At 32.1% G+C, this 11,940-nt stretch overlaps 1 protein-coding gene across 2 annotated transcripts; it reads right to left on the minus strand.

Annotated features, from left to right (window-relative positions):
* Positions 1 to 8,929: 8,929 nt before the first annotated feature.
* Positions 8,930 to 11,219, minus strand: LOC110096553. Of its 2 annotated transcripts, XM_028699171.1 has the most exons (5): positions 10,995 to 11,219; positions 10,021 to 10,817; positions 9,760 to 9,913; positions 9,212 to 9,609; positions 8,930 to 9,115 (listed from the first exon to the last, which is right to left on the minus strand). In XM_028699171.1, exons 2-5 carry the CDS (start codon positions 10,678 to 10,680, stop codon positions 9,032 to 9,034), a joined length of 1,296 nt encoding a protein of 431 aa, XP_028555004.1. In that variant the 5' UTR covers positions 10,681 to 10,817; positions 10,995 to 11,219; the 3' UTR covers positions 8,930 to 9,031. The 2 variants fall into 2 exon arrangements, with proteins under 2 accessions (XP_028555004.1, XP_020678232.1); XM_020822573.2 differs by having other exon boundaries at positions 9,212 to 9,913.
* Between the last annotated feature and the right edge of the window lie 721 nt (positions 11,220 to 11,940).

The raw sequence follows: 11,940 nt of genomic DNA on the forward strand, positions 1-11,940 counted from the left end.
ATCTCAGGCTTGTTGGATTTTTTTCATTGAGTCGCTAAATTTTATTATAAGCATGTCAAATTTGGAAATCATTTGGTCCTTCAATTAATATTTTAAAAATAATAACTATGCTTTAAGTGCTTGATCTAATCTTATGTGGACTTGTATCATATCACCTGGATCGGTTTACTTTTGGTGTCATTGAAATTATCTCATTAAGTCGATTAATTTAATTATAAGTTTGTTGAATCCGGAGTACTCAAGTTGAATTTTAAGAATTACTCTTCTAATTTACATGAACATTCATGTTTGATTGATTTTTATGTGACTTATCATATATTTCACATTTAGCTCACACCCAACATTATCATGAACACAACACACATAAAATGATGGGCCACATGATGCACATTCAAAATTTATGAGTGTCATTCCTTTGTGATTATCCTCTTATCATTAGCATTGTATTATATGCCAATGCATACTTATTATAAATTTCCTAAATATTCTATTTCATTATCATTAATAACCCATCAACATTTATTTACTAAATATGTTAGTAATGTTTGAGATATTGGAGATAACTAAAAAAATATAAGAATGCTCAATGAGTAGCATCCCTGCTATCTTTGCAGTGCAGAAGGTTAAATATCTCTTTGTTTGATTAACTTAAACATATATGTTTCTCCCTCATTAGAATTTAATCTATTATATAAATCACTAAAAGCTAAGGTCTTTGCACAAATCCACATCCAGGCTGAAACTCCTTCCTTTTTCAAGTGGTTACATTATAGTTACTCTGACCGTGATCTCCTTCACTACTTGGCTTCCTTCTGGTGCTTGTCGTACTCTGCTTTAACAATTTTCTGCTTCTCCTAGCTCTACCTCACCCCTAATTATAGTTACTCTGAACCACCCAAAAATATGTATTTCACAAACTTATCTTCAATAAGCTGTATTCTCACTGTTACTCTTCATTTCACTTTCGTGCATGGTTCTGTAGTATGTCCATCTTAAAGTTTTTTTCTTTGGCATGAATAGTTTATTTTAATTCTTGTTGAATTTCACTAGTAGATGGACTATTCTTGCAGCTTTGAGGAATTTCCTTACAATGGATTGCTGGTATTGCTATTTGGTGATGTTGGTTCTGATGATCTGCACCATCTCGCTTTTCTCTATGATCTGGCGTTCAAGTCGTTCCAGTCAGATCCAGCTTTGGTATCGCTGATTTATTTTTTATAATTTTTTTCCTTTGAATTATTATACTTGTTTGATTCTTGATTTATATAATGGTAGTATGCTTGGCAGAGAAATTTTAATTATTGTTAAAATCAAGATTATCATTTCATGTTTTTTTTTTCTCTTCATTTGGGCTTCTTTGATTCGAGAACAATAGTTATCTTTCTTACAACCGATTAGAAACACCTGGTGTGTTGTGCTGCTTAACATGCTGGAAGGCCAACTTAATTACTTACTTCTAATTATTTTAGGCTTCGTTTGGGGTGGCTTTTTTACTGCTTCTTAAAACAGTAAGAAAGCCGTCCCAAACGAAGCCTTAGGCTTCGTTTGGGACGGCTTTTTTACTGCTTTTTAAAACGGAGTTCTAGTTCAAAATTTTGAATTTTTGTACTAGAACTCCGTTTTAAGAAGTACTAAAAAAGCCGTCTCAAACGAAGCCTTAATCTTGCAATCTCTTTATAACTCAAAGGGCAATTCCACATGAGCTACGATTCATTAGCTATTTGGATAGTTGGATATGTATATCTTACTCTGATTTATGTGCAGTATAGATAGCCATATAAAAATTATTACATAAAAATTTAAATATCATAATATTGTTGCTTTGAATATGTCTGAAATAAATAAATATGCCATGAAAATTTTTAAGTTTCTGATTGAAGGAATTTGTACACATATTGCTTTGATAAGAAATAAAATCAAAATAATATTTAAATGAAGAAATTGTTTTTTTTCTAACAAAATAAATTCATTTTGGAATATAAATTTAGTTCTATAGTTGAAGATAAGGTTTTTTAATGGGAAAAATAATAATGAAAAATTGTAACTGTAATAGCAAATTAATATAATTTAAATTTTATTAACTATACCGTATGTTAAGAAATTGTAAGTTAATAATGTAAACTTTTGATATTATAAATTAGTAATAAAATAAATTTTTTTATAATGTCATATACATACTTTTTGTAAATGTTACTTTGTAAAATAAAAAAAATTAATTACATATAATTAAATTTTATAGATGGGTAATTTAGTCTTTTATAATAAAATCACTAAAGCTGAACTCTTAAATAAATAATTTTGATCTACTTTCAAATATTAAGAAGTACTTAACAAAATATTACTCATACACCATATAATTATTGAAACTCCGTTTTATGAAATATCTTTTTCTCAATATCCTTTTTTGTAACTCCTTTTTTGATAAGCAAAAACCAAATCAATCAAAGCCTAATTTAGGTTGAGATAACCCAAAATTCAAACATTTCTTATAAAAAATAAATCAATTTTACAATTTTTTACACTTTGAGGCCCGTTCTCGATGAAATTAAAAATTTTTTGCACTATATTTGATATAGGCATATACCCATAATCAACTCCAATATGATAAAGCCTAACCAGAACCAATTTATCACATTCATCATCAATTAAATATAAATCATGTTTATAATACGCTCAATTATGTTTTTATGAAATTAGAAATTTATTATGAATTAAACAGGCATGTGAATGGACCTTTGACCTCTTGGTTAAAGAGATGGTTATATCTTCAATATCACATATTCAACCCACATATTTTGTGCTCATCATTTGAGGGGGAAAAAAACATTAGTTGATATTAATATGCAAAAAAGCCATGTGATAGGTGTTAACCATTACATCTTAAAGCTAACAATTTTCTTGATTTTGCATAATGTCACTTCTTTGAGTTCTTTCTTTTCTAGGGCGAACAAATTATTGAAGTAAAAAAAAAAAAATCTCAACCGTTCTGATTCGAACTTGGGACTGGCATTGACGGTTTTATTTTATTTTTTTAAATCGTTATATTCATTATGAAAGAAAAAAATATATGATAAAGTATGAAAACTTACATATTATCTATAATTTCTACAGCTAAAAGATAGTGTGTTGTGTATCTATAAAATTATCATTTGAAAAAAAGAAAAAAACAACCACCCTATACCATTTATTCTGATTTGGTGCTCTTTATTATGCAATAGCTTATAATTAAGTCTTTTTTATTCATGTTTGAATTGCAATAGACTTCTGATGATGCTAATCATTTTTTTATGTTGGTTAGCAATGTCTACTTCTGAGACTAGGCGGGTTGATCTTTTTGACGCAAAGGGCTTATTATGTATCGCTTGTTTGAGAGAATTTCATATCACAAAGAGGCTGAGGAATGTAACTGATCTGTCAGATCTTTACACAAAACATAAAAAAATAATACAAGTTCTACAACACTCAATGTGATAATTACTTTTCAAGAAAGGTTGAACTTGCTAAATATCACAAATTTCATAGAAAAATACAATGCGTGGAGAAAGCCAAGATTTATACATAGAGGAGGAACATGCCTTAATTTTCAAGGGGGGCAAACTTACAAATAACTGTTGGTGTTGCCTCGAATTTGACTCGACTCTTTAAATAAAAAGGAAACATGATATCTGGGGATCCAAGGGGGCAGCGTCCCCTAGCAGGGTTCGAGTCAGTGCTCTTACTAAAAAAATTTTGGTTGTAAGGATATTTTTGAAAATTAAATTAATAAATAAAATGATGAATTCTCTTTACTATTTGTTGGGGCAATTGCCTAAAGACCATAATATTTTAAAACTTGAAGGGGGGAGGCAATTGCCTAAAAAATCTTATAATAAAGACTAAAACATAGATGGAGTAAAATAAATTACCTTATAATTTCAATCAACCAAATAAGCACATACATTTCAACAGCTTCAATATTTGTAATGTTATATGAAATAAATGATTATAGATATAAGCTAAATCTTTGCAAGTCATTTTCTCTTCCATTTTTCTCCACAGCCAAAGATTTCTGTAGACTATAATTGTTGAAAGCACATCTCCTTTACTAAACTCTCATTAATATGAATTTTTTTTAAAAAAATTCAGCATAATTTTAACGGATATAAGATTTAAAAAACAAACACGAATGAGAGGAATTTTTTATACGATAATAAGAAATTATAAAGATTCTTCAAGAGCTGATATGTGTATACATGTACCGAAGTACAGCTATTGATAAAAAATTTTTCTGCCTTCATCACATAAGGCGTTACATACAAGTGTATCAATATTTTTAACATTTAGTTATTATACAAAATTTGTCAAGCACCATTCATTTTGAACTATAAGCTAAGTGAAATCATAGGTTCAATGGTCCTGAAATTAATACAAAAAGTTTTCAATTCAAATCCTTCAACTACCATCGAAAGCCATCCATCTACATCAATATATTACCATTCTTCGACCATTATATTCCAACCGTAATTTTTCAACAATTGATGCTCCATTACAATCTCTCTAACACTGTCACCGCACTACGATCTCCTGATCCCTATCACTCGACTATGGTTCTTTGAATACCATCATATGAACATGGTCCGCTGGCCACCCTCGCCTAACCGTTGTCTTCCATTCACTATTGCCTAACTACAATCCTTTTACCATCGTAACCTAACTATAGTCCTCTAACCACCATCACCAAACTATGATTGTCAGCATACCATGGCCCATCAATATTCCTCCAAACATCTACACTCAACTATAATCCTTCATCCTTTATCACCTAATTATGGTTCTCAGACCACCATCACTCAACTACAATCCCTAACCACAATGATCTGACTACAATCCTTTGATCGCAATCACCCGACTATGATCTTCCGACCATCATTGCCCGATTATAGAACTCTGATCCAACCACCATCACCCTACTACTTTCCTTCGACATTTGTCACCCCACTATAATTCTCCAACCACCATCGGTCAACTATAGTCTCCCAACTATTGCTCCCCAACTACAGTCTTTTGAACACTATCACCCGTCTATGATCTTCAAACCACAGTAATTCATATACCGTCATCCGACCACCCTCGTCTGACTATAAACTTTTAAACATTATCGTCTGATTATTGTTATTTAAAATTTGTCATGCTACTACAATTCTTCGATCATTGTCACTTGATGACGGCCTCTCGACCACCATCTCTAGATTATATTCCTCCAACCTCATTACTAAACTATGGTCCTCTGCCCACCATCACTTCTCTACACTCCATCAACCACATGTGATCCTCAAACCACCGTCGCCAGACAACAATCCTCCAGCCATTGTTACCCAATTATGTCCTCTGGCTATCATTATGTGAATACAAGCCTCCAACAAACATTATCCAACTATGGCATATAATAATTGTTTCCCAACCATAATTTCCAACGCCCATAATCATATTATGGTCTTTTGACCACTCAACTACAATCCTCTAATCATTTTTGTTTAATTACACCGACGCCTGTTAACTTCATCACCTACTATGGCCAGTAGTGTCAATGCACGCCATCAAATATAAGATTGATTCATGTCGTCAATATCAACTATGACTCTTTGTGTCATAATTAGAATTTATGTTGAACTTCTTGGACTCTAATCCTCCCTCCTCAATAGAGTAACCAAATAAATAATAAACGGTCTCTTAAAGATAGCACTAATGCCATAGAGCTCTTCTAACTTTCGCCATAAAATATGAGCTACGCATTTCTCAATTACAAGAAAAAGCATCATTTATAATCCTTGACAAACACCACTTGGTCATTTTCAGCTAGACCAATCCCTATGATTTTTTAATTTCATGATTTTTTGCCTTAAAACTTTTGCAGTCCTTATAGCCTTTGTTATAAACAATTAGACTACAATGATCCACATATCTTACAATTTGTATTGCAGACAGCAACAGTACTGATGCATCCAAATGCTCCTCAAAAGATCTCAAACTCGAACAAAAAGAATTGACTTGTTTAATCATTAATTCATCATGATTAATTTTCATATTGTGTCAACATAATTATTTTGAAGAGATAAGAAAAATTCAAAATTATTTTTAAGTTTTTATTTTGAAGAGATATATACTCCACCATGGTTATAGGCAAGACAAACTTTGGCATACATCAGTAAGGATAGGTATTTGATTCCCAGAACTCCAATATTTTGAATATATACAAAAATGGTATGATGATCTTAAGTATATAATTTTTAAAATATATTGAAATGAGCTTGAGCTATAATTTGAGCTCAAGCTCATGGCTTAATAAACTCGACTAACAAGCTCGTTAGCAAGTTGAGCTATTGTTAGCGAGTTGAGTTCAAATAGGCTTGGCTCACTTAAAACCCTAATGTAAAATTAATAAGTTTTTTTTTCCTTAATAAAAAGTTATCAAACTCATTATATGTCCACTTTTATATTTCTTAATTATCACATAATTACTTGGAGAAAAAACAACTGAGATATAGCCCTTTCAAAATGATTCTCAACCACCATCGTACAACTATGATCATGATCTTCCAACCTCAATCACCGATATAATCTACTGATCACCATCCCCAATATAGCCATTTGACCACCATCACCCCATTATAGTCTTTTGATCACCCTTATTTCATAGCAATCATCTGACCATTCTCATCTAATTATGATCCTATGACAACGGGCACCCAACTATGGTCCTCCAACCATCATCACCCGTTTATGATCATTTGACCACTATCACCTGACTTTGGCCATTCAACTGTTGTAACCCAACTATGATTTTTTATCATCATTACAAAAAATGTTTTTCCAACCACCATTTCCTGACTATCATATTTGACTATTATCACATGACTATGTCCGCTTGACTGGCCTACCCGAAATTCAAATCATCTCCAGTTGTAAACCATCTCCCTTCTTCACTCGGCCATAGAGACAAAACACACAAAAAACCTATTTGTTTTAATTTATATTATAACTCATCTTTCGTCAATAAGTTTTGCAGCAAATTGGCAGCGAAAATTGAGCCAAAACACCGTCGCAAAAAAAAAACAAAAAAATGTATATATATATTTCTCGTTGCAAATCAGCACCATTTTTGACAAAAAATAATCTGCCATAAAATCTATCAAAAATCAGCAGCAAACTGCTAACTTTCCTATAGTGTCCTAACCATCATCACTTAGCTTTTGTCTTCTAACCTCAATTTTTGAACTAAACTTAAATCCTCCATTCATAGTCACCCGACTATGTATCCACATCTCATCACCCAACTTAGACCCTCTGACCATCACCACCTAACTATAATCTTATTACCACTGTAATTTGACTATGATCCTGATAAATGTTACCTGAATATGGTCTCCTACCAACGTCGCTCTACTATGGTCACTTAATCACTATCCATAGACTATAATCCTCTGATCACCATCACCTAATTATAATCTCTTGACCACCATTTCTTAATTATAGTTCACCGACTATATTCATCTGATAATGATGATTGAGAGACGACAATCAGGTGATAGAGGTTGAACAACAAAGAACAAGTAATAGTGCTTAATTGATGATTTCTAATGGTAATTATCAACCTCTAACACTGGACATTACTTTGGAGTTCTTTAGATTTTTAAAGTCTTTCCCAATTCAAGTAATTCATGTGGAGAATGAGTGACTATTTATATTGTTTTGAGTGACATTACAGAAATTTTAGCCAAATTTCTGAACACTCCATTGGGCGGTCAAGGTTAATTCTCCTGGTCATAAATTATTCCTTTATATTTAAGTGCCTCAATGACTTTGAAATTACGTGATCATTGGCTCGTTGGAATTCTATCATCAAGATGTTCATTTTGATTGCAAGCACACAAATTTTGAGATTGTTTGGATCATCAAACATTGTCCCTATGTTTTCATCTATGCTTTAGTTGAATGACTTAGGCTCATTTGAACTCTAATAAAAAAAAAAAAAAAACTTTGGTATCAATAGGCATATTTCTATAAAAAAAAATATATCAACTATAAATCAAGGTCCAAATGATCTTAAATTTAAATTTTAGTTATTATATTGACATTCGTGCTTGATCAAATAAATTTTTCTAATGCCATATCAATTATGCAATAATATAAGGCCCATGCCCACGCATAATTATATATCATTAACCAAAGATAATTCTCTCTCCTCATGCAATTATCTTCCATATCATTCCTCTCTCTCTCTCCACTCTATTATGTGACCTACTAAGTAATTAATGTATCCTAAATGTTCCAGATGGCCTCCATTAGAAGTCAATTTGACATGATTTGAAAGGTTTCTAATAGGCTAATGAAAGATCAATATTTTATGCTCAACCTGACATTGATCAATTAAATAATTATGTTGCTATCAGTCTCTTATTAGCTGACATTATTATAATATAGCAAGCTTACATTATTTCACAACCTACAGTTCTTGAAACTCTCTGGTTATAAATTCAACATCAGAATATTCATTAAATTGACTTAAGGGTCCTTAATGAAATTAAAAATTATAAAAATAAAATACTCCTTGAATACAAACGACATAAATTCTTTATTTCTCCTTTCTGACTTATCTAAATTTCTAATTTATATCATCATCTGCATAGTTTAGTTAATATATGTTTAATCCATAAAAATATTTCATAAATTATTAGATGACACCACACATAAATTTACATAATCCATGTAAGAATTACAAAAAGCTCATGTGATCAGCAGCAATAGGAGAGACAAATTAATTCAAGTTAATTATTCAGAAATAATGATTACTCTCAATAGATTTACTCCTTCATTCAACAAAATTTTCAAGAACAAATATTGCTATAGATAGCAACAATTAAATCTCTAAACCGAGACATCAACACATGAATTGAAATAAAAGTGCCATAAAACAACTTAAGAGAAAAACAACTGAGAGCATCGGGGTTCTAAACAATTAAGAAACTATCCCTTTAAAATCACAAAAAGCCTTCTACTTCACCTGCTTAGCACAATGAAAGAGAGCATCACTAAGTACTGTTTTGGAGACCAGCATGGCTCTAAGAAGATTAAGAACCTGCAACATAATTAAGACAGCCAACAAAAGAAAATCACATGGAAATAATATAACACAAATATCTTAGAATTAAGCATTATCATAGAGAATTCTCACCTGAGCCTTTCCTATAGACATCTTCCTCTTCTCAAGGTGGTCAATACGAAGGCCCAGCATTTCTTTGATTTGTGTGAAAGATAAAGAGGACATTGGAGTAAAATGGAAGTCATCTGTTACCACAAAAGATTGAGTCCCAACAAATCCATCATTTGAATCAATATCTGTCATAGGTAACTTTGGATCGATTTCACTTGAGTAAGATTCTCCCAATCCCTCCTTAAATATATTTATACGATTTACGACATAAGGAGGGTGTTCTTGAATATTTAGCATTTGTTTGTTGTAACCACTAAAGGGTGGAAGTTGTGGTGATATCAGCATACTTTTTGCTTCCTCTGACGTGAAACAATCAATTTTTAATTCTTGAATGCTATTGTATAGGTTGGGCATGCATCCTAAGAAATTGGAAAAATCAATGAGCCCCAACACTGAGCCAAGTGGAAATGTGAGAAAGCTAAATAACTGATTAGCTAAGTCTTCTTTTAGTTCTGCACACACCACATTGTTGTTTGTTATATTCAGGAAGAGCGTGATCTGTAACGTACTTGTTTCGAACTGTGCATTATCTTCCCTTTCGAAAATTTTAATCTCCATTTCATCGTAATATATAGGGGTAGTAGATCGAATGCACAAATCAGGGAAGCAAATTTTTGTCAGCACTTCTTTTCCTTCTAGTAATTTCTTTAGTAAATTCAAAAGCTGAAAAAATCAATTGCCAACTAAAAAAATTATTTCTTATGCAAATCAAGATAATCCTATTTTGTGAAGAGATTCAAATGATTTTTTTTAAAAAATAAAAGGAATACCTCTTCTCTTCCAAACTCAATGGTCCTCACCTCCATGAGATACAAATCTTCTACACCAGAGTCTTTCAGCATATCATAGTAGTACGACATTGAATATGGTTTGACATGAAAATCATCGGTTATTATGTATTTGACGTTATTTTTCTTAACGAATACTTCATCATTCTCTATTATTTCAACTTTTTCCCACAGCTCAACTTCATCCATAACCTCTCCACAATAATGACATATTGTGTCCCTAACAGAGGAGAAATAATATTTGGAGTGTGATATGCATCTTTCCATTTTGCAATAATAAAATTCTCTCGGGTTATTGTCACCATCCACGTTGAGCTTTAAATGCTCACAATATTTTTCGGCTGCATTTCGAGGGCTAAGAAGCATATTACTACAAGCCTTAGTCTGCCAATATTGATCGTCAAGCTTCTCGATGCTGTCATAGAGATTGTCAATGGATCCCAGACCGGAGTTTTTGGATAGAAGCTTGATAATGGTGCCCAGCGGTAGAGTCAAGAAGCTAAAGAGTACGTTGATGAAATCGCTGCTAGCTTCTGCAAGTACTACACGCTTCTTGGCATTGTCTACCCAAACATTCAAAGATAATCTTTCCTCCTCTCTCGCCTTGCCAGGGCTCCAGTCTACCAACTTGCTGCTTCCCATTTGGCCTCCTCTCTTGCTGATTTCCCACCCGTCTGCACTCCTTCCAGGTTCTCGCCTCCCGCTGGCCCTTAAAACCTCCCGAACCAGAAGAATCTCCTCACAACTCGTGACCGCTCCTTTGGTTGGTTGTTGTATTCCTTTTATATTCAAAAACCATTGATCAGGAACTGGAATTTTAACAATGTTGTCTATATAAATGAGTGGTTACCGGTAGATGCTTGGATTGTTGTTGACACGTTTATCAACAGGGGCATGATCAAATCGAAAATCAAACAAAACAAAAAAAACAAACTTTGTGTTGTATTAAGTCTAACCTAGTCCTCGCAATGAGGATCGCGTAATCTCCCGACGCCCTCGCGATTCGCGAACTGAACTCCAACGTCCGACATGCACGCGTTCCCTTCCAAGCGAATAGATTTCCGACCGCAATCAGTCGACCAAAATCCCAACTTCGAAGCCTTCTCTAGTCGTCCGAAGCTGCCGCCTCTTGCGCGAATTCTTGCGGGTACGCGAGGTTAGGGCAAAGGGGAATATTCAAATGTGAATTTGTTTATTCATTTAAAATTATAAATAATGTATCAAGATTTAACATATACAATTTACAAAATAAGAAAAACTAAAATAAAAATCGATTTAAATTTTGTTTAACTTTCATCCAAGAAAGTGAAATCTTCAAGAATTTTGAATTAAGGAATCAAGCAAAAATGTTTCTCTATATATTATGCCGGAATAGGCCAAATTTTATAAAGAAGCAAGCTAATGATTAAAATTAGTGGAATGAGCATAAATTAAAAAAAGTTTAATTATGAACAAATGCGCTAAATTAAATGGCGTTTTTCAAAATACACCTAACTATTTGACACAATAAGAATACGCCATTAAGAGGAGGAAGAGAGAGAATTTCAATAATAAATAAATATTAAATTAGTATTTTCAATTATTCTTAAATATTTAAATAGTTTAAAAATATAATATTTATTATTTATTATTAAAATACATATATTTAATAATTTTAACTAAAAATATATGAAACTTATAGTTTTAATTAAATATAATAAATTTAAAAAAATATTTAATATAACTAAAGAATTTATATATAACTAAAGCCCCTAAAAACATTCATAAGCATATCTAATAAGGTCTTAAAGTGCAAATTGCAAATGCCGTTAGTACATAAGAATATTGGTATAGTGATAAAAAAATCAAATTATGAATGTTGTTTTCCTTGAAAATATATGATTGTTTGGAACTATTCGCTTA

Source organism: Dendrobium catenatum, unplaced genomic scaffold, assembly GCF_001605985.2.
Source record: "Dendrobium catenatum unplaced genomic scaffold, ASM160598v2 fragScaff_scaffold_1220, whole genome shotgun sequence".
Classification (NCBI taxonomy): domain Eukaryota; kingdom Viridiplantae; phylum Streptophyta; class Magnoliopsida; order Asparagales; family Orchidaceae; genus Dendrobium; species Dendrobium catenatum.